This window comes from Colius striatus, chromosome 5 (assembly GCF_028858725.1).
Source record: "Colius striatus isolate bColStr4 chromosome 5, bColStr4.1.hap1, whole genome shotgun sequence".
Lineage (NCBI taxonomy): Eukaryota > Metazoa > Chordata > Aves > Coliiformes > Coliidae > Colius > Colius striatus.
The window spans coordinates 48,677,336-48,701,656 of NC_084763.1; the positions used below are offsets into that span (position 1 = coordinate 48,677,336).

Here is a 24,321-nt window from a genome sequence, read left to right on the forward strand (position 1 = left end):
ATTTCTTGAACAATTCAGTCCAACAGATTTTATTCTTGCACACTGCAAAGAGCAAAATGTTCCCTCTATACCTTTGCAATAGCTTACCTGTCATTACAAATTTACCAGTTCAAGGGTTCCAGTGATACTCATCAACAGTTATGCAGGACTTGGCCTAAAGAGAGAGCTCCTAAGCAGTAAGGGATGGAAACAGGACCAAGTCATACAAAGTGCTGTCAGACTTGTGGTCTGTCTTTGGGCCCAGGGTATGCTAAAAGCAAGCAGACTTTCCAGGTAAAAGAGGAACAGAAACTTATGAGGAATAACACACAGTTAGTGTAGGTGTATTGCAGGTTTTTTAGAGTTTAACATGTTTATCCCCTTACTTCTTGAATTGACACACCATGTAAATATCGTGATTATGACACAAACTCTAGTCTACACAAAGATGAGCAAACCCCCAACACAGAAATGTTAAATTCAAAAGCAGAATCAGACAACTTGAAACTTGACAGGAAATCAAACAAAAGACCAAAATGAAATTCTCAATATATTTATTTTAAATATTACTTCTCATTGTCCTTGCTATTTTTAAAGCTCTCTGGTTGGATCTGATAGTGTAGAGGTATGGCCTTGGAGAACTTTGTAGATTAATACTACATGACTTTCACACTCAGCATGCTACTAGGACAAAGTTTGCCATGAAAGTGCTCCTGACATCCAGGTGTTTCATGTTTAATCCCAACTATCAGTTTATTTTCTAATTACAGTTTAAGAGAAGAACAGATCTTTTTTTTTGGTGAAGCAATGAAATAACAAAAGGCTGTTTCCCCTAGAGACAACACACCTACAAAACCTACCTACAATATGTATTATAGGCTTAATACACACAACTAAGAAGTCTACGTGACAGATTAGTGACTAGGGGTCATGAAAGAGCAGGAGGATAAAACAAAAGTTGTGAATGCTTGATCACTTTTAAGAGTTGAGCTGATCATCATAACCCTTTTTTTTTTGGTGAAAATCAGTCTGTGCAAATATCTTTAGGACAACTGCAACAGAAAACCATGAACAAGAAATGATAAAATACTTGAAAGACACACTACAACTGAATTTCCATTATGAAACTTAGAATTATTCTAGTAACAATTAAACAGTCTGTTCTGCCAAGGAAAGAGAAAAAACCCAACTTTTGTGTTTTAGTACCAGAATGTGACCTGCAAAACAAACAACGAAACCTCTATCCAAGCAAAGAATTGTGTGCAGGCTCATACGCTGGCAGTAAATAAATTAAAAAGAACCCCCTTTCAAGAGGTGCTCAGGACAGCACATACTAAACTCTTTCCTCTCTCCTCTGCTCTAAAGCCATCTTCACTACAGCCTCCATGAGCAAAATGGACTTTTCTCATTCTCAAATCATTACCTTCACCTCTAATGGTCTTCTGTACCCTTTCATTTCTCCACTACAGACTCTGATGTAGGTTTGGAGTGTGCACCCCTGATCTTTCATCACTTTGATGATAAAAGCCACAGTGTAGCATTTTGCTGTGGCAAACTCTGTGCTTTCAGTAGTGTCATATTTTTCTCTTGTAAATGGCTTTGCTTTCAAATTGCCACTCAGGCTCATGGCCACCACCATCCCAGGCACACTTTGCCAGCACAAACATGAGTAAAGTGCTTCTTGGGCAGACACTGGCTCTGGGTTTATTGACAATAATTGCATTAGAATAATTTTACTCAAGAGTGTGAATACAACACTTACTGCCAGCTTAAGCAATTTTTACTCAATCTGAAGAACAGTACCTTCTAGGGCAACTATATTGTGTTCTGGGTAGACCTGCCATGGTTGTTCTTCTACTAAAATTTAAGATAGCTATTGAAGCACACTGATGCTCTGAGACTACCCCAACTAACAAATCTTCCTGACTTCTCTTTCTTAGTATCTATTAATCAATCTGATTATTTTTAACCCAATGCAATTAAAAATCCCCAAACTTTCAAGATTATATGTACAGCATTGCTGAGTATTGCTGTTACCAGCTACACATATGGATAGGCTGCTCCAGAAAACCAGTAAGTGGGCAACGATGTGGCTATGGAGAATTTGAGAATGCCACCAGAATCACCAGTGGGATGCCACGTGCAATCTACTGAAAGAGGAGAAAGCAGTTACTTCTCTAATTTATCTTCTGGTTTTCTCTGTAGTCTTCAGTCCCTCCTTCTGCTTCTCTTTGCTCAGCATCTCAGGACATTCCCCATGCCAGGGCATGAAACTTAGTATTTACTTATGTAACATGTTTCCTATAGTAATTCTCTAATAGTTTTCCTATTTTCAAATTACTTGACAAAAGAGGATATACCACTGTCACAATTTTGCAACTGGAACTGATACTGAAACATAGCAATTAATGACATTTTTCATTCATAACATGGGTCAGTAGCAGAACCAAAACCAGAACATAGGGGTCAGGTCAGTGCTCTGCCTCATGCTGCAGACAAAAGACACTTTTCTTTTGCTCAGTCTGGACTAGTGACTGTCCCCTGATTACTTAGCTGAGACATGGCATGGTGAGCAGGAGGAAGAAGCAGGTACAGACAAAGGTCTGGGCACACAGTGCAACTGATGCACTTTTCATCTTCTGACCAAAGAAGAGGTCACAGGACAGTGGAGTTTTGTTAAAACTACATTTAATTTTTACTGTTGTTTTCCAATTTTTATTTATTCTTAACAGACAGAATGCAAAGGTTTTACACTTAATTTTTTTCAAGTGAAATATACTTTCCTTGAAACTTCCTTGCCATTAACTTGGAGAGAAGGTCCATGTGGCTGGCTAGACTGCTGCTGGTACTTTGCTGGACGGACTCCACAGCTGCCTAGGCTTTTCTACACCACAGATGTATCTGCACTGCAGCATCCCACTGATGGCACTGGGGATAAAGCCTGAATCTCCTAAGCAGCTTGATGTTCCAGATGAGTTTACATAGCAAAAGGAAGATGCAACACTGTTTCTGTGTTTTTCAAATGGATAACAATGTTATAATAATAATAATGTGATAATAATGTGATGTTATAAAGTCACAAACACCAGAGGCATCTCTGAGCTTAACAGATGCAATACACCAATCCATTTTCAAGCTAAAAATGTTAACAACAGTTCCATAGTCTAAGTAATGAATATATTTTTTTCCCCCCAAACCAATGATATTTCCTGAACCAAAATTGCTTGGATTTTGCTCTCTATCCAAGCACAGCTTTCTCTCACTTCATTTATGGTTCTGGAAATTGAAGTTACTGACCTTTGCATGTGTAACTGTCACTTACGTGAGTAACCTTGGATTTATTAACCTTGGATTCTTTGTTCTATTTGTAAAGACAGAAACACTTTCCTATTCCAACAAATGTCTTACTGGGTTTATTACTATAGACAAGCAAGATATTCCTGGAACATGAAAAATGTGAAAAATCAGGTGTTTCATTACCTAGAACAGAGTAGTGTCAGCTTTACCTGTGAGAAATCCTGAACAAACTGTTTGATTCTGCTATGATAACAATTACAAGGCTACACTATTGCTGCAATACAATGGTTATTTTTTCAAGCCAGCCATCTCACGTTCACCTCAATGATACTACTGAATTCAGAGCTTACTCCGCTTAAAAGTGCAATATTTGGTACATTGTAAAGAAAAATACAAAGTAAAACAGTTAATATATGGGATAAATACCTTGTAATGTTCAGATAATCATAGAATCATAGAATGGTAGGGGCTGGAAGAGACCTTTAGAGATCATCTAGTCCAACTCCCCCGCAGAAGCAGGTTCACCTAGATCAGGTCACGTAGAAACATGTCCAGATGAGACAGAGAATTATTCAAACCTTAGATATCTGAATATCAAATAACTTGCATTGTGTAAAAGTCCAAAAATTAACGACTGAAAACCTCTTTTAGAGATAACTGAAGAACAGAACCTTGCTAAAAGAACAGTCTCTAAACTTTGCTTCAACTGCAAAACACTGTAAACATGCATATGTAACACAGCCTTCAAGACTTCGTAATTACACTGCTGAAATGATATATACCTGTAAGGTTGGAGCCACATCTTTGCAAAGTTCAACACCAACATATGCATCATCCTTTTCACTTGCTTATTGCTAAATCCAGAAAGCAGTTACAGACTTACTTCCTTTAAAAGCCAGTCTTATTGAAAGAGAGCATTAAACTGTGTTATTACGTAAATAGAAGAGAAACAAATAAATCACAAACCCACATGGTTTATTTTGAAAGCTCAGTTGTTCTGCTGATGTTGGTAAATCACTAGAGTGCTGTAGCAATCCCTGCAGTCAATCCTTCCTTTCGCTTACGTGCTCCTTACGTACAACCGAAACCGAGTACCAGCACTGAGGCACGAACTGTGGCTGAGGAACATGTCACAGAAATGCTTGGAAACCATTTGCTAAATTACCATAATAATGACAGTAAGTCAGACTTGTTGACGCATTTTATTGTGAGATGGGGAGTCTGGTAAAAAACTAGAAAATGACCATGATGTAACAAGGAACTTAAAAATGAAGTTTCAGATTTGTAACATACATACATGAATACAGGAACAAATTGGCACAAAAATGTTAAACATTGTTCCCAACACTGTTTATAAGATTATTCTAATTTGGCTTACTAAGGAAATGAGAGTTTTATGGTTAGACTAATCTCTTAATAAAACTGCAGAGCATCATGCTATTAGTCACACAGTGAATTTCAAAATTTAAGAGCTTTATATTAAAAACTGGGTAAAGGTAAAATGAATTGATTGCAATTGTAAAATTAATACATTCCCATTTTAATTCTTCTGTTCTACAGTCCAAGGCAAGTATAAATGTTAACATAACACTGTTAAATCAAATCTCAATGCAAGAGAACCGATTGCATCTCTACTTTAAATCTTATCAACTTTCCAAATTTTCATACTAAAATATATTATTGTATTAATACAAACTACAGTATTATACACTACACTGTGTAATAAATAAAGAAATATAAAAATAAGACACATAAATATAAAAGTTTTCTAAAACTAAAAAGGTACATATGTCAGTAAGAAGGGTATTAATACTGCCAGGTTTGAAGACATACAGTACAAAATGTTGCACAGATCTATAAACTAAAAGAAATAAAATAATACTGATAGGTAAAAATCAGCTAAATTGTTAATAAATGGGGTCCATAATAACTAACATTTGAAAATACTTATGAGCCAGATAACATGTCATGTATGTGTCTGAAATTAAAGTAAACCAATAAAGCAGATTAGAAAATTTCCCTTGTAATTATTGTAGAGAAATTCCGCAGGTCAGGTATTAACCCAAAATACCACCGAACAATTAAATAATGAAATATACCAGTGTTCTTACCTCTCTGATGGCTGAGTGTTTTTTTCCCCATGATTAGTTCAGGAGTTTGATACAAATCAACAAATGCTAGTTATTGTAGGCCACACATTGGATAAAGGCTGCTCAGAGCCTTTATAATACTGATAAATGGCACTTACAGCACACAGGTCTTGCATAAGGCCAAAGGAGATACAAAGCTTCATATCATATCCTTCATATTGTTACTACATACTCAAAACACAATTACAAACACTAATTTTGACGACTTTGCTGTCCTTACCAGTATTAACACTGTTAGTCCCTGCAATCAGAACTCAACGACAATCTTTTCAACTACATTTTTTAATCACATGAGTAAGAAACTTCAGTTCTTCTATCATCTGCTTTCTTAAGGCTAACAATACACTTTAAATGATAATATGCTCTACTACAACATCTAATGTCATAAACTGCTACCTTCTAGGTTGAATTTACAAAGGTAGCCAAGCACTGTTTGCAACTGCATTACATGTTTCTGCAAAAGGGAATTTTGTAGTGCAGAAGTTCTCACATTTTAAAACATAAGAAAATACTGAAGTGGATTTAGGAAATGTTTTACCATTTAAAAAAAAAAAATCATATAAATCTCTCCCAATTGTACAGCTTAAAAACGAATCAACTCAAGAATGAGAATTAATACTGATAAAACAAACAATGCCAGATGCTTGTCTAATAAATCAGGTTTCCTACAACCTGTTTAAACCTTTGCTTCCAGAGTCGCTGTATTTTTCTAATCTGCTTCATGTTATAAACTTGTTCCTAACTTTGAAAACTGTGTGAAAAATTACTAAGTTTGAGGTTCAGGCACACCTGGATTTCTTTTTTTTTTCTTTTTCTTTTTTTTTTACATATATATTTTTTTTTACACAGTAGTGAACAGAAATCACAGTATGCAGATTACTGCGTTTCCATGAAAAGCATGTATAATATAGAACCAACTTCATTACCTTTTTTTTTTTCCTTATAGAAAAAACTATCATTTAAGCTTTGTTTGTTTTTTCTTCCGACACCTGCCCATTATTCTGTATAACTTCTGGATCTGCATTGCTTTCTTGATTTACAGCTTCGTCATTCTTGTTACCTTCAGTTTTCCCTTCTTCCTCTTCTTCTTCCTCTTCTTCATCCTCTACTTCTTGTAGTTTCCTACATTCTCTTTCTTCCTGAAGTCCTTCTATCTCTTTTTCTTCCTCCTCCTCTTCCTCTTTTTCACTGTCTTCCTCTTCTTCCCTGGTTAGACTCTCTCTCTCGTCCGAGTCGATCTGCGATGGAGATGCCCTGGCAGCGGTGTGCTCGTTGCTGAGGACCTCCTGGCCTGTCTCCTCCTGTTCCGTGCTGTCACGCTCTTCTGCCTCTCTTTTGCAATAGGAGTAGCGATGATTCATGTGCTGAGAGTACGACCCCGAGTGTGAAAAGCGCTTTCCACATTTGTCACATTGGTAGGGCTTCTCCCCAGAATGCAGTCGCATGTGTTCGATCAAATGGTGTTTGTGTTTAAATGCTTTTTTACAGATTCCACACTCATGAGGTCTTTTACCTACAAAACCAAGCACAAACAATTGTACATCTTGTAGCTCAAGTTTGAAAATTTCATACTATTGTTTTCATCCTAAAATGCTCTTGGTGAACTTATCACTTACAATGAATAACTCCACGCTTTATCAACCTGAGTTTCTCACCTCTGTCCAAACAAGGAGAATATTGACACAACTAGAGAGGTTATTTGTAACTTTTTTAGGCAAAGTGAACATAGAAGAACAAACATACTCAGCTGTAACCTCCAGTACAAAAAAAGAGTGACTATAAGTAGATTAGAAAAGATGTTTTTCTTGCAGTAAACATTATTTTGACTCAAACCCATTTTAACTTTCCTATATTGATGTAAACTTTAACTTAATTGCACTGCACTTAATTTAAAAGAAGAACTAAAAGAACAATGGTGTTATGAAAAGGAGGAGTTGAAAGAGCCTCAGGACAGAAAAGGTATAAAACCAGGTAGCCTTAACAAATACAACTTGAGGAACTTGATCAAGTGGAAAAGACAAAAGGAAACTTTTAATCTGTTAAAGATTAAATGAGATGAAATGAAAACATTAATATGTAGAAATGTAATGTAGGCATCTAATCAATAAAACCCAATCATGTTTTTAAAGACATCACAGAAGAAAGAAAGAGCAACAGTTATTAAAAAGAGGACCAGAACTAGAGCCAAAAGAACAACTATGAGAAATCAAGGGCAAAAGAGTGTTCTTTTGGGGTTAGGTTCCATGGCTAATGAATGGCTGTTAACTTCAGATCATTACAAACGTGGCTCAATCTGGAAACCCTTCACACCAGACAGACACACTGCCTTTTGTGTGAAGTATCATACAAATACATGATCCTTTTTACTCAATTTAGAATGTTAAACTTTTTATTTTTCTTACTTCATAACCAGGCAAGATAAATTAGAAGTAATACAGCCTCGATTACAGGCTGTGGCTCCAGATGATTATGCATGACCCAGAAGGAAGAAAGCCCCCTTTTTCTATTCAGGGTTTAAGTCTTACAAATGTAAAGAAACACAGAATTGCAATTCTGTCAAATAAATACACAACATACAGGTTTCTAAAGAAAGCTGAGCGTGGATGATAAGGACTATTACATTTCCCTACACTTTCTGAAAGCTGGACTTCAGTTGAGATTTTCAGTTACACACTACCAGTGAAATAACGATCTGCAACGGCTTTTCCTAGTACATACCTGTGTGTTCATACTTATGTCTCAATAATGAGCTGCTCTTCTGGAATATTTTGTCACATAAGTCACATGCATACATTCCATTTTCCGTCTTTCTCATCTTTTTCTTTGGAGGGGTTGAATCAGAATCATTTTGATCTTCTACATTTGATACTCCTTCTGAGCTAGTGTCTTGCCTTTCATCCTTAAGAAAAATGATGAAAAAGGTCAAGTTGAATAAAAAAAAAATGCCCTGATGCAGCACACCATTTAAAAAATAAGCTGAAGCTGCCACTGTTATTCTCATCTGATTCTTTAAATAGCCAAACAAAATTGTTTAGACTTACATAGTAAAAAAAATCTGTTGCTGCATCACTCTGTTGTCCCTGCCACCACATAGGTGCAGAATTCTCCCTGGGACTGAATGGAATCATTTCCAAAACTGACTGTTGTCCAGGTCTAAGCTACACTGACACTTCATATTTTAGAGCCCTCAAAATAAAAGCAATATTGGGAAGGAAACGAAGATTACAGACCTCTAAAGTACATTGCTAAGTTGGAAGAACAAATTGATTGTAGTTTCGATTCTGGCTATGGCTCTAGAGAAAAACCACACTTAAATGTGTGTAACATTGAGTTCTAGATGCTTCACAGAAACAATGTTTATCAAATGCAATTGTGCCTTCAAAAGTATAAACCCATTAAAATATATCTGCAGGAATACAATGTAAGCCTCCCTTTACAGTAATTCTTCTGAGATTATTTATTCACTTAGTCACAGAGTCATGGAATGGTAGGGGTTGGAAGGGACCTTTAGAGATCATCTAGTCCAACTCCCTGCAGAAAGAGGTCAACCTAGATCAGGTTGCACAGGAACATGTCCAGGTGGGTCTTGAAGACCTCCAAGGAAGGAGACTCCACAACCCCTCTGGGCAGCCTGTGCCAGGGCTCCATCACTCTCACAGTGAAATAGTTTTTTCTTATGTTTAAGTGGAACTTTTTGTGTTCCAGCTTCATCCCATTACCCCTTGTCCTGTTGCTAGATACTATAGAAAAAAGTGATGTCCCAACGTCCTGACACCCACCCTTTAGGTATTTGTAAATGTTAATGAGATCTCCCCTCAGTCTCCTCTTCTCCAGACTAAACAGCCCCAGGTCCTGCAGCCTTTCCTCATGAGGAAGATGTTCCAGTCCCCCGATCATCTTCATGGCCCTGTGCTGGACTGTCCCCAGAAGTTCTCTGTCCCTCTTGAGCTGGGGAGCCCAGAACTGGACACATTCTATGATGATTATGAACCATTCTATGATTCAATTAAGTTTTTTATAAAATACTATTTAAGTGACTGTTTGAATTTGCCTCTCTCTTTCTCCTAAAGCTATCACGAATGCTGCTTAACCCAAAATACGGCAGACTTCAAATGTTTCATTAATAAAAAGTTTTAAAAGTATCGTAACTATCATCTAAGTACTTCAAGCACTGAAGCTCACCTGTAAGAAGTACAGTACTTCCTATTGATTTCAGTCCTATCACTACACACAGAAGTAATTTCATTATGTATTATCAAATCTGAACATAAAAATGCACGTTAGCTACCTCAAATATTGTCTGCCTCATACACTTCAACATATAAGCAACCTTGTAACTCTTCAAGGCTCCTCAGTCTCTGTCAATACAGAAGCCTGAATAAAATGCCAAACAGCCAATTTAATTAGAAATGCTCAGTCTTAACGTGAGCTGCTTTTTGGTTCTGCTCTGTCCCTACCTCAACGTGCCCAGGCATTACTCAGGAGGACTGACTCTGATGAGATCACATCTGGATGCACGCAGGGAAGAACAAGGCAGGATACAGGAATGGTAGATGAAGATAAACACCTGCCCAAATTTCAATTGAGAATACATCTGAATTTTATTTCAAAAGCCATTCTGGTGTAGGATGAATTCAGCTGCTCTGCAAGCCAAGAAAGCAGAGCAGCACAAATGGAGTAGCCAAAAGTTCCAAAGAGCTTATTTTCTGGATGTGGGGAAAGGGGAGATATAGAGCCAGCAAGAAACACAAGCCATGACCTTTGCTTTTTGATCAATAGAAGGAGATTGTCTTTAAAATACTGAGCACTAAAGTCCCCGAAGACACTTCTGAATAACTGAATATAGTGAAGAACTGACTTGACCAAGCACAGAACTATATAGTTGCTATCAGTCTGGACTCAAGCTGCCTGAGCTAGATAGCTTTGCAGAGGACTTAACAGTAACATCTATCACCCATTAAAAATCAAGTTGAATAAACATGAATGAAATAAAAGTGTAAATATAAGCTATTTTGACAGTTTGCTGTTAGCTCTGCATGGACACAGAATTAATAACCACACACAATGTAAAGGAATACGGAGACTGAAGTACCTGATTTCCATTGGCTTGGGTCTGTTTTGGTGGTGTTTCTTGAACTGCAGGACTAACTGTAGCAGAATATGTATAAGCCACCTGTGGAATCAAAATGGTTTGCTTATTGGCAGCGAGAGCTCTCAAGCATGGAACACTGTTCTGGTCAGCAATGGCAACAATTGTAGGTAACTGGGCAGTGACTGTAGGTATAGCAATATTTATGGGATTGGCACTTGGTGGGATTACATTTACAATAGGATCAGAGTCTGTAACACTGTTGTCCTTTTGTGGTTCTTTTTTTGCACAAGTTAAGTTCAAAGGTTCTTCTTGGACAGAATAAACACTGTTCTGGTAAACACTAGTTATGGTAGATCTCTCCAATAGCTCTCCATGTTGCTTTGGTAGTGAAAGGTCAAGAGGTTCAACTTGTGGCTCTTCTTGTCCACCCTCTGCTGTGTATGTATAACCCTGTGAATTTCTTGATGAAGAAAGGTTTAGTGGCGATGGGGATGGCGTGCTGCTGCGTGAACCATTCAGAGTTGATCCCCCTGGTAAAGTCTGAGATTTTGTTGAATTGACAGGATTTTGAGAGTTATTTGTGCTGTTCTGGGGTTCGCTTACGTTTGTAGGTGCTGCTTGTTCATCGTTATCTGCAGGACTGCTTAATTTAACTTGTTCGGGAGACGATGGTCCAGAAGACTGCACAGAAATTTGCCCAGCTTGCATTTTTTCAAACCACTTTTTTACCACATCCAGTGGTAGGTTTACTGAATCTGCTATTTTTGAAAGCTCCTCTGCACTGGGTTGTGCATTTAATGCATAATACGCTTTTAGGAGCGATAAAAGGTTCTTTAAAGGTGGCTGACCAGGAGATAAATTGTTCTCTCCAGTTTCTGATGGGACAGGGGAGTCAGGCTTCTCAGTTTCTGTACCACTGGGCTGAGGAAGCTGAGGAGGATTTTTTGTTTCATAGTGCTTTAATTCTTGAAGTGCATTAAGATCTCCTGGACAGTCATCACAAAGGAGACAAGTGCTATCATTGGTCTCTCCTTCAAAGTTCTTATCTTTCTCAGACTTCACTGTAAGATCTTCTGGTAATTTTTCATTTTTGCAACTATTCATAGGAACGGAATTTTCTTTTTTTAGATTCTGTGGAACAACCTGAAGTTGACTTGGCTGCTCCAAGCTGTAGTTGATGATAATTTTGGTTGTCCCATCTTGGTCAACCAAAGGAAGACTGATAGCTGAAATGAGGGAATGGCCAGCTTGTGGTATAGATGCATTGCTGATTGTTTCTTGTTCTTTGGATGCAAGATTGGCATGATTGTTTTCCAATACTTGCCTTATTACATTACCATCCACTGCCACTTTAAGTACATTTTGAATGTCACTTAAGTTGATGCTTATGGGAGACACCAGACCTACTGTTGGTAGAACAACAGCTTGCACGACACCCTGAGGAGAACTGGTTGCCTGCAATGGGCTACCACCACTAAAAACCCCATTCTGCAAAGGGGTTGAACAATTAATTCCTGAAGCAACCACTATGGGCTTGAATTCATAATCCACAGGTTCAGTTTTAATTTGGTTTACGGGAAGTTGCTCTTGCAAGGGTTTATTTTCTATTTTTTGTCGTATCTGTGGTCTTGCTGGGCTACCTGGTGATGCAGAAAGGGAAGGGGAGGAGCACTGAGACGTCTTGAGCCCTGTCCGGGCTCGACCGTTAACGGGCATCAAACCAATACACTTCTTACTGCTTATGTGTGAACTGTATGAACCAGAATGGGAAAAACGTTTCTTGCAGTTTGGGCACTCATATGGCTTCTCTCCTTAAGACAAAAAAAAAAAGAAGAAGAAGAAAAAAGCATATGCATCAGTTTACTAGGTTACAGCATAACTTCATTAAGCAACAGTAACTGGAAAAAGAATACATCAAAATGACCTCTCAAAGAGTCCTAGGGAAAACAGAAAATCTTATATAGTGAATTGAAGAGTAATTATGTCATCTAGAGCTCTGATCCTAGGGCCATTTAAGAAGTTTGTGATCCACTAGTAGATACAGGATGGAGCCCACACGCTCACAATACGTTTCAGTATTTCCCAGTAACTGTCTACACATCACATAAGTGAGTCTTTCTGACGTGGATTTCATTAAACTCCATTCAAGTATTGCCTCTACTAACTTCAGAAGCTACATAAGCTACTTCAGAATGCCAAAAAGCAATAGAATGTGATTAACTAAAGAAAAAATGCCACAAATGTACATCATAGTTGTATAAGGAGGTATCGACATTTCACTGTGGCAAACTCGAATGCCATTTATCCACGTCTCCTTACAACACCCGTCAGCTGAAAAACAGGCAGTTTAAGTACAGAGAAATCAGACATATGTAGAAGACAGATGTGTGTTTGCTATCAGAGATGAATGTCAGGTTACATTGCCAGGAAGAGGCACAAACTGTGTATCATTAGACTCTAATAAGAGTTGGCTGAGCAACTGATGAGAAAGAAAAAGATGACCTAAAACCTTGTTTTCAGATTTTCTGTTAATGGGCAAATCTGGGTTAAAGCCAAAAATGGAGAATCCATTTTGAGAGACCATACTTAACTTCTGTTATATTATATATTAAAGTATATTATTATTAACTTTCTTGTAAATTGAAACTTTTCTTATAAATTGAAACTGTTGTGAGAGTATATCACAATGCCAGACCTGCATCCTGAGGCTATACGACTAGTCTTGAAGGAAGACAATCGCAACCACAGTAGGAAACATAGTTCTTATGTCCTGATTATTATCAATTAAATTTTTCTAGCAAGGTTCATGACATGCTGGATGATCTGCAAACACTGAGAAAAAAACCAAACAAGTGAAAAAGGACCAGAAGGATGCCCTTATTTCTTCTGCCACAACTGAAGTTTTCTTTAACTGTCAGAGCTTAAGCTGCAACCATAAATCCTCTAGAGTTATTCTACATACTTCCCAAGTTCCAAAGGAAACGAAAAAGAGGAAAACATTAGTGTTTTAAACTTAAGAGTTACAAGACTGATATCACAGTAGAATTATAAAGAGTAGAAATGACAACATTAGTACATAATTCAATGGTTGGTGTATTTACCACTGTGAATTCGTAGGTGCTCCTTTAGGTGATGTTTATATTTAAAAGCTTTTCCACATTCAGTGCACTTGAATTTTCGATTACCACTGGACTGCGTCACATGTCTCTGTAAGAAAGAACTTGTAATTATTGCATAGGACACCATGTTGCACAACATCTTGTATTTTCACACTGTAACAGAGGAAACGCAATACAAAACTGAAAAGAATCAATTGTAATTTTAAGAGACTGAAGGTGGTATGCGTTATGCATGAAAAAGAAACAAATTAGATGTCAGGTTAAAACTGAGCCATGTGTATCTTCTGAATCAATCTGCTGCAGTAAAAGGAAAAAAACAACCCCAAAACCCACTGAAAATATATTTGCCCCTTTTAACTTCAGATGAAGCTTGCACTGACATGTTATGTGAGTAAGAAGTTCCAGGATACGTGCTAATTCTACTTCTGAAAGCAAAAAAAACCAAGAAACACCCCAAGCCCACCACTCACAGAATATGTCACGCAGGACAGAGAAACATTAAAGTGCATCAAAGTCTGTTTAAAGTTTAATCAGTTGACTTGATTTTTCCATTTACATGCTTCCAGCGCTTACTGTTGGCCTTGGATTCCTCTATGTAATGATGCCATGGGATTGCTCAAGAAGAGATGGCTCAGTGACAACAAAGGCACTCTCATCACAACTAATTCTCAAAATAAATGCAAAAAACTTAATTAAAATAAATATGGAGGGATTTTGCAAGTACACAGCATCAAACCTCTTCGCTACTTGCACTGACCCTCTGTGGTTACTTTTGTTATCTTTTGCCTTGTAAGAGCATTTATTGTTAAGCTGCACATTATTTTTAATTTATCTTTATTGTTATATTAGTTTTAAAAACCCCAAATCTAGGAAAGACATGTAAATATATATAAATGTGACACATATATACAAGATGTCTAATCTTACCACAAACTATAAATCTATGAATATGTACTTTTAAAGACAAAAATTACATACATTTTAGAGGTTAAAGCAGTTTGAATTACCAAGAGGAAACAGAGGAATTGGAAATGTTTCTGTCAAACGAGTTATTTAAAAAAACAGCATCTCCTTTTTAAGTGGAGCTCACATTGTAAAAGATAATCTAACACCATTTGGATGCAGCTGCAGATTTTGGGTAACTGGGGCAAGTATTTTCATAAACTCATTAACAGAGCTATTCATGTGCTATGAGGAAACAGTCTGCTGGATTGGCTGGCACACATTAACTTCCTCTGGTGTGGCAGATTCCTGCGGAGCTCCTACACCTGATGGCCAGAAGCTGCAGGAGGAGACATTCCCCGAGTGCTGAATCTGAGCTCAGACAGGGTAACTGGAGGCCAAGGTCTGTGCTGGAGAAGGGGGAACGAATAACAAGGCAGGATGACGTTTGTGTTCTGAGTTAAGCTTTTAGATCTGAAGAATCCACAGCCATGCAGTTTGCCAGATGAAAGTCTGAGCACTCTGCTATGAGATATGCTGTCCAAGTTATCAGCCCTCTCCATTCCACACCCTGTCCTCCTTTATACTATACAGATGTTAACAGAGGACAAGTCGAAACAAGATAATCTAAATTGCTTTCAAGTACTCTAATTTGACAGTTCCCTTGGGATAAGCATTTGGTTAAGCTGCAGTCTTTACTTCTCTACAGATAACTGCTCCCACCCTCCATGGGATGGGCTCCTTCCCACCCCCTTCCAGGCCCTGCAGAGAGGTCTCCACTCTGACTTATCCTGATTAGACTTGACCCTTATTCCCAGGTTTGTTGGCTGTCTTTTGCTAGTCTACGTGGCTTTTCAGCTTTGTCCCTTGAAGATGATGTTCTGGATGTTTGTGCCTGACTTGCTGCATTTCACTTTAATGGTCCAACTTCACCGAGTTTAGAGGACCGTTGTCAGGATTTCCTTAAGCCTGCAGAGAATCACTTACTACTGTTTGACTTCAGATTTTACAAGTCAAAGGATCTCAGCATATACACAGCTACTGCAGATGCTGGACTACATAAATATTCATACTAAATATTAGTGCATGTATTCAATCTGTCTAACTTTAAAATTCAATATTCTGCTTCCAAGGCATGGAAGGCCACATTTCTCTTATCAAGTTTTTAATGAGTTTTCCTGTTTTTCTGGTCATAGCTATAAGCCACTTTGAACTTTCTGCTAGGCAGCAATTCCATCTATTTTGCCTTACCTTCTTATATTTAAAACTCTTTACCCAGCTTTCTTTCTATCCTATACTTCTCTTATAAATCTGGGACACCCTCAGAGTTACTCTCCAGCGTGTCTTTAAAACTAACTGAGAAATCATAACTTTCCTCTAAAGCATCCTCTTTGATAATACTTCACCTTCATTTTCTCATGTTCAAAGCCTTTTCCCCCTTTCACTAGTAAATTCACTATTTTTTGCGTCTCTGATATATTTTTTAGTGTGTTGTACATAACTGCTGTTTTCTGCTCATTAAAGGATAACTGCAGCATTCAAAGCCTACTTCTCTACATTCCTTTTAGGACTGAAAGAAGAAATATCAGCATTAAGGTCTGTAACTAGTCACTAATACATCCCTGCCTGAAATATTTACTGTGCTTAGCACTGAAGTCCACTCTCTTCATACCGGAGAACCAAAACTAATTCATGTGAATCCTCAAAGGTTTTTTGGAAGACAGGAATTACAGGTACATCAGGGTTTTTTCACAGGTGGTTTGACCATGGTCTTCAAAAAGTGCCATTTCTCAGCAGCGCTTATGGCAATATGGCATTTTAACAGATTGCCTACAAGTGCTTTGTAAATTGATGAGAAGAAAAAGAAAACAAATACAAGAAGCATTTATTCATACTTCAACATAGAGTTTTGGTGCTTGATATGTGAAAGCAGATGACAGAGATGCACCATCATCTTCTACTAGATATCATTAGTATAGGAGCAGACAGGTATCAGTGAGGGATGCTGGGGAGGGGGAGGAGGGAGAGATGGAAAAGGTGCAGGATGACTCTCAGTTCTCTACTGGAGTAGAAGTAGCCCTAGTTTGGCATATTTCCCCCTTCCTTAGAGGGAGGCATGGGATACACATACCTCTGTACTTCTTGCACTGCCTTCACTACATTAGATATTTTCTTTGCTTCCTTGTACAGAACAATTACAAAACTGTCACATGCTGGACATGAGCCAGCTAACAAAGTTGTCCAAATAATCTACTTTCAGGTGAAGTCCTTCAAGAATAAGATACTAAGTTTTGAAGATGTAGCTGTTCAGATGCACAATCACTATTCTATACTATTGAAAGTTATATTTCAATTACTCAAAGGCTTTAATCACATATATGCACATGAAGCCAATTTTGAAGTCATATCAACTTTGTGACAATAACAAACAAGTACACATTTCAAATTTAGCATGTACCTAAATGATTGTAGTTTTGATTCTGGCTATGGCTCTAGAGAAAAACCACACTTAAATGTGTGTAACATTGAGTTCCAGATGCTTCACAGAAACAGTGTTTATCAAATGCAATTGTGCTTTCAAAAGTATAAACCCATTAAAATATATCTGCAGGAATACAATTTAAACCTCCCTTTACAGTAATTCTTCTGAGATTATTTATTCACTTTAGAATCATAGAATGGTAGGGGTTGGAAGGGACCTTTAGAGATCATCTAGTCCAACCCCCCTGCAGAAGCAGGTCAACCTAGATCAGGTTGCACAGGAACATGTCCAGGTGGGTCTTGAAGACCTCCAAGGAAGGAGAGTCCACAACCCCTCTGGGCAGCCTGTTCCACTGCTCTGTCGCCCTCACAGTGAAACAGCTTTTTCTTATATTTAAATGGAACTTTTTGTGTTCCAGCTTCATCCCATTACCCCTTGTCCTGTTGCTAGATACCATAGAAAAAAGGGATGCTTTTTATCTTTCCATTCAAACTCCATGCAAATATAGGAACAGCTTCTGGCCCCTCCAACTACTTCATTCCTCTGCTTTTAAGCTTCTAGTTTGAAAAACATAAAACAAATGTGGCAGCCCACAAAAAAAAGCATTATACAAAAAGCATTAATAGATTTTATAGTTAGAAATGTAAGATGTATATAAGAGGATAGCAACTTCAAAGTGGAAGCCAAACCAATAAGAGAGTAAGACAGAAGTGTTAATGGGAAATATATTTGAAGTAAGAACTGCCATGCCAGAATAAGCTGGTAAGGTTATTCCATACCCAGTGAGACACAAAAAACTGTGCAGCATGATGGCCAACATTTCTTGTGCCAATTTTTTCCTATTTAATTTACCTGTTAATGTAAACACTAAGGTACAAAAATGTACAAAAATTTCTTATGCCCGTTAAATTCTTGGACTTAGTGGTACTTCGTAGAATGGAGGTCAATATGGAAAGTGTAAAAAAAGCATCTCCTTTAATCTGTGCCACAGCCTTTCAGTTTAATGAAAGATCTGTTGGTTTGGAGCTGCAAGAAATATTGAAGCAGCTTTACCTCTACATTATTTTCACTATTCACTGTTTTGAATTTTTCTGTGATGTTTCTCTCCTTTTTCCTCTCTGGAAAGTCTTTTTAGTTCATCCTCAGAAGAGAACATCTCCAAGCTTCCCTCTAACCTGGAAAATATGTATCATTTTCCTTAGCTAATTCCTGGCTGTTTCATTGAGTTTCAGTTAGTTCCTGAGCCTCACAGTGCTTCTGCTAAGCTATGGAAGCATGTAACAGGGGATGGATGATAGGAAATTATGGTGATAAAAGAAGAAAAGAAAAAGACGAAGAGAAGAACTGAATGTCAGGACCTTCTCTGCAGTGATGAGATGGACAAATCATGGAAGGCATTTCAGGAAACCATGCCCTCAAGTCAGCACATGAATCAACACAATGCTTTGTGTCTGGAGGGCAAAAATGGGTATAGTAAATTTTGAATTAGCCAAACAAGATTTATGAATGTAAAATGTAAGAGTTTTACTAAAGATTTGAGTCACCATTTGTATGCAACACTAGCCAAGGAACACTAAAAAAATGATTACCTGTAAATAGAAAAAAGCATTTCTGAAAACTAGAACTTAAACCCAATCATGTACCCTAGATGAATGAAAACATAGGTATTCAGACTTTATCCTTTGACAGCCACAGAAAAAGTCTGACTTCAGCAACAAGTTTAAGTGTGTGCTCCAGGGCTGGGACTTCAGCACGTAGATAACCTGACGTGAATCACTTCCTTGCTCCGTCCATTTTTGCTCACGGAACAAATCACAGTGTTGTTACGTGGATGACAAGGATTTAAGGATGATAAATCCTTAAATACCAACCCCACTTACTTGATCTCTTCCTGATTTGTGTGACGTCATGTGGCGGTCGAGCTGCGTTCGGTACGCAAACGTGTAACTGCACAAGGAGCAACTGAAGTTATCTTCGTTTTTTTCATGGCGGTACTTAATGTGTTCCTTCAGAGAGGTAAATCGCTTGTACCCTCGATCACAGTACGGGCAAGTAAGCAGCTGGGAAAATGCATCAGGTGTTCCTACACAGGAGAGACAATACATCACGCTCAAATAAATCTAAGTTCCAAACTGAGACTTACCATCAACAAGCACGCTTTACATTTACATATATTACTGTAAGCAAATGTGCAGCTGCTAGAAACTCCACCTGTTTTAGAAAGGGACTAATGATAATTTCTTTTTCCACAGGTATTATTTTGCCAACTACAGTATGGTATGGCTGCCCAGCATACCCTGGAGAGAGTCAGAGCAATATGATTACCCAAAGCCACACCTCTGTTGGACTTCCCAATATAGAAATTCTATATATATATCTCTGATTAAAAAGTGCTCTGATAAATTGCGAAACATGATTTAAGTTCTATTAATCTTTGTCAATCTGGTTAGCTCAACCACAGACAATCTCAACCCCTGTTTACAAATCTATCACTGAAACAACTGATGGTTAACCTGTTCTCATCTCCTAAGGAATAAAAAATATTTGTAAGCTGCAGAGAATATTTTTCTTTCTCTTTACCTAATACAGAATTTTATGTGAAAAGAGAACTGGGAAAAAAAAATCAGAAATGTGGTTTACAATTCTTATACCTGGAATGGGTCAGGAGGAGGCCACAAAAAATGGTTAGAGGGATGGAAGATCTCTCCTAAAAGGAAAAGCTGAGAGAGCTGGGGTTGTTTGGCCTGCAGAAGAGAAGGCTCCAGGAAGACCTTATATAAGCCTTAAAGAGGGCTTTCAAGAAAGACAGGGACAGAGTTTTTAGCTGCATCTGTTGTGATACAACAAGGTGTAATGGTTTTAAATTAAAAGATGATAGATTCAAACTAGATAAAAATTTTTCGTGATGAAAGTGGTGAGGCACTGGAACAGGTTGCCTAGAGAGGTAGTAGATGCTCCTTGCCTGGAAACATTCAAGGTCAGGCTGGATGGGGCTTTGAGCACTGTGATCTAATGGATGATGTGCCTGGTCATTGCAGGGGGTTGGATTAGATGACCTTTAAAGGTCTCTTCCAATCCAAATCATTCTGTGATTCTATGATATGCAGATATGTACCTGTCAGAAGGACATACTGCAGGACAGAAAGGAGATAGGTTATGCTGTCTGAGTGACAGAAGGGAGAGAGATGAAATATGAGGACATAATTATGATTCTAATGTGATCTGTGGAATCTATTCCGACGGCTTTCATGAAGTTACTTCTGTAACAGTACAGGGCAGAGTGAAACCACATTGAAGCTGAATATTAATTTCACAAGTCTATTTCTGAGAAGTCATAATTTATGAAGTTCTAATTCCATTCCTTATTATCAGCATTTGTTTATCCTCCATAGACAGTAACTTATTCTATCCTTAAAAATTTTTTTTACAGGATTAGAAAAACTAATAAATGTGTGCTTAAATAAATGCAAGGTTTGTTTATTTGAGCAAACTGTCAGTTTATCAGGTGTGATATCCTCCAATGACCATGCTACTCTTCCATGCTTCAAGGGAAACAGGAAGCAAATTTCACAAGGACATACCTACGCACTGTGCTGAGTGACAGCATGAGAGGAAGGTGCAAGGTCTTTACTGATTATCATTTTATGCTCTGAAGCATGAGGGGCAAATTTGTATGCACTGTCATTTTAAGCTGCAGAACTATAAGCATTATTAATACTCATAAAATTAGCCAGTACTTTATAAAAGTACTTCTGAATTATTTATCTTCATGACCTCTTGCAGCAGTTATCACCATAGATTGATTATATGCTCTATAAAGTAGCAATTCACTCAGTTTGTGTGGAATTTACTGGCTTTATTTTTCTCAATGTGCTATTGTTCCTCCAACAGCAAAAAGAAAAAGAAGAGTCAGACCAGTTTTCATTATTACTCAAAACCACCACCTTCTCTGTCATACAGGTTCTTTTACACTTGTGGGAACAAGTAAGGTAACATTTGTCTTCAAGACCCGCCTGGACACGTTCTTGTGTGACATGATCTAGGTGGACCTGCTTGAGCAGGGGGATTGGACTAGATGATCTTTAGAGATCCCTTCCAACCCCTATCATTCTATGATTCTATGATTTGTGTTGCACTGTTTTTTGAGTGGTTCTACTCTTTTTGCTTTTCCTGGATTAGCTGTGTTTTCCAAACATGAACCTTTCCCCGCATGTGCACACACGGTCTGCTTCCATTCAATTCTCTTTTTCCCATAACCTCAACTCACCTGACATAAAGAATACTCCATTTCAGCATTGAATACAACTCATTGGAAATGTCAGAGGCATGTTAAAATTCTGCTTCATTGAAGCAAATGGCTAAATGGCAATGGTTTCCTAAAGCCATTAAAGACTCTAATTCTCTGTCACTTCTCTCGTCCAGTTCTCCATTTTGGAACCACATATATTCAGCAAATATCACTATATTTTCAGCTTTTTCTGTTCCAAATGATTAAGAGACTGAACATTATTGTTCAGCATCACAATTTTCAGATACTTGCCTGTGAATTTAGTGGGCTAGGTCCAATTTAAATTATTTACACAAATGTGTATTTTTAATGATTACATGGAAATCATCTTGCGAGGCTCTAAAACTAAACTTGACAACCTGTGCCACTGCAACCACAGATCTTAAATTAGATTGTAAATTTGAGATGCTACTGTTGAGCATACATCTTACTTGAATTTTGCAAAGTTTGCAAAATTACTAAAATATTAGTAATTCAGGTCCTATTTCTATATATAAATAGGCATATAGTTCAAATTTCTCAATTTTTGGGGGGTAAAATCTCAGATAACATAAAAATATCTGGAAAAGCAGCAGAAGATTGCTGGTATTACCCCCTTCACTGCCTTCTCTTATACTCCAGTCCAATAATACAGCCACGATAACATATTTGAACAACTAGAACACAAGAGCTTCTGGTCCTTTGTGAAGGTTACTTTCTTTTGAAAAATCTGGAATACATCAATAAAGGAACATAATCTGGCTGAAACTGCAGTGGTGGTAGATTATGAAAATGGTACACTTTAGAAACCAGTGCAGACACAAAACCCATCTGAACAAGTTTTTGCCTTCAAATATTTCATGACAAAGATGCCTTCAGTGTTTCATCATCATCATAGAATGTTAGGGGTTGGAAAGGACCTTTAGAGATCATCTAGTCTAACCCCCCTGCAGAAGCGGGTCCACCTAGATTGTGATGAAGAAATGAACAAAGTATGACTTCTCATCTCACTCAAAAGAACATCTTAAGCATGAAACTTCCTTTGAAAAAAAGACATTTACTTAAAAATAACAACTTTTCCACATAAACATTTTCATATAAACAGTGTTTCCCTTTTCTCCATTGCTATCTTTTGAGGGGAACAAAACCCCCAACAATCCTATCATAGACTAGTAACCTATTAAAAAACCTCCTAATAGATTCTTTTGGATGTTTTATTTAGAAATACAAAAATAATAAAACCATACTATCTTGCTTCACTCATTATGTTTAATATATATTTGTTCTGTTCTTTCACATAATGCTACTGAATGGATTTATGAAAGTTTGGATTTTTATTACCAGTTTCTTGAGGTTATCATTTAGGTACCCACACAACTTAACCCCAGTGCATGTCCTGTTTCACAAAATCAAGCAGTAATGTCTTGTGTGACGGTCTCACGCTCTCATCATTATTTAGCTGAGTGGGGGTTTTTCTGCTATCCCCCTCACCTTCTCTGCAATTTACACATGTAAGTATTGTTGTTTTTGAAAATATAACAGAAATTTTGGGTCAAGTAGTGAGTACCACTTATTTAGTAAGAAGTGAAATGGTGGCATATTTACCATTTTCATCCTGACCACTAGCTTCTGGCGTGCCTTGTCTCTGGTCCTCCTCAGGTGCTTCAGGGTAGATAACAGCCGTATCTTCTTGTTGAAGAAATTCCTCAACATTAGGGTCATGATTTTGTTCATTTTCTGCATCAGAATCACATTCATCTTCTTTTACTAAGAGTGAAAAACAAAGTACAAGATATGGAAGAGTTTAAAAAGAACATAAATGAGGTTCGGTAATTCACATTGGCAAGTCACTCTCTACCCAAAGCTTTCAAAACTCTTTACAAATACTAGTGCAGTTCAAGCCCTTTCAGATGTAAGCTTTAAAACAAAGAACCAGTGGCACAATGACATAAAAAAATGACATAAAAGCACAGTTTGTCCCTTCAACTCTGTGCATTTTTATCATTTTAGGTTTAGCTGTTCCTCTCAACTTCCCTAAAAATATTAAATGCAACATTAATTATTATTTAGTCCTTGTAGTTTGAAGGCCAACTTACCATCTTGGCTTCTATGTTTGCAAAAGTAAATTTGCTGCCTTCAAGACATGTTTTTTTAAGTTATTAGGGGGGATCTTATTAATGTTTACAAATATTTAAATGGAGATTGCCTCAGGAGATTGAGGCATCCCTTTTTTCTGTGCTATCTAGCAACAGGAGAAGGGGTAATGGGATGAAGCTGGAACACAAAAAGTTCCATTTAAACATAAGAAAAATCTATTTTACTGTTCAGGTGAGGGAGCCCTGGCACAGGCTGCCCAGGGAGGGTGTGGAGTCTCCTTCCTTGGAGGTCTTCAAGAACCACTTGCACACATTCCTGTGCGACCTGATCTGGGTTGACCTGATTCTGCAGGGAGGCTGGACCAGATGATCTCTAAAGGTCCCTTCCAACCCCTACCATTCTATGATTCTATGATTTAAGACCTGTTCATTAGTGCAAACCCAGAAGATATTTAAACTCTGAATAAGAGCAAACTCTGAAAAGCAGCAAACTTAGAGTAGCTTGTTCTCCAGTGTTGGAAATGGCTATAATAAAGGTTTCAGATATAATAACCCTTCAACATTTTCCAGTTTAAAACTTAAGAAACAAATCAATGAACAACTGTATTTCAAACTTTAAAAACAATAAATTAAATATTTTACTTAATGTTTGAAGGACATTTTGCTCTGAAGTATTTGCCTAAATACTTTGTTCATTGAGTTTATTTTTACCATGGTAAGAACAGTCTATGTCAGCTCTCCCTGTGGCATGCTAAATCATGACAATCTCCTCCTCTACGAATAATGTGAGGTACATTTTTAATAGGAAGGAGAAGTTTTATGCTTCATTTCTCAGTGTAAAGTCACATACTCAATTTACAATTTGACACCATCATTTTAGGACATGAGGTAGTCTCA

The 24,321-nt window shown here is 37.6% G+C and overlaps 1 protein-coding gene across 2 annotated transcripts in view; it reads right to left on the reverse strand.

Annotated features, from left to right (window-relative positions):
• Window positions 1-4,234: 4,234 nt before the first annotated feature.
• ZEB1 (zinc finger E-box binding homeobox 1) overlaps window positions 4,235-24,321 on the reverse strand; it is a 117,256-nt gene continuing 97,169 nt past the window's right edge. For both annotated transcript variants that reach the window (XM_061996385.1, XM_061996386.1), the window contains exons 4-9: window positions 22,934-23,095; window positions 18,942-19,144; window positions 13,620-13,725; window positions 10,519-12,329; window positions 8,145-8,325; window positions 4,235-6,939 (exon numbers count right to left, since the gene is read on the reverse strand). In XM_061996385.1, coding sequence (XP_061852369.1) covers window positions 6,386-6,939; window positions 8,145-8,325; window positions 10,519-12,329; window positions 13,620-13,725; window positions 18,942-19,144; window positions 22,934-23,095 — 3,017 coding nt within the window. In that variant the 3' untranslated portion in view covers window positions 4,235-6,385. The remainder of the gene's footprint in view (window positions 6,940-8,144; window positions 8,326-10,518; window positions 12,330-13,619; window positions 13,726-18,941; window positions 19,145-22,933; window positions 23,096-24,321) is intronic.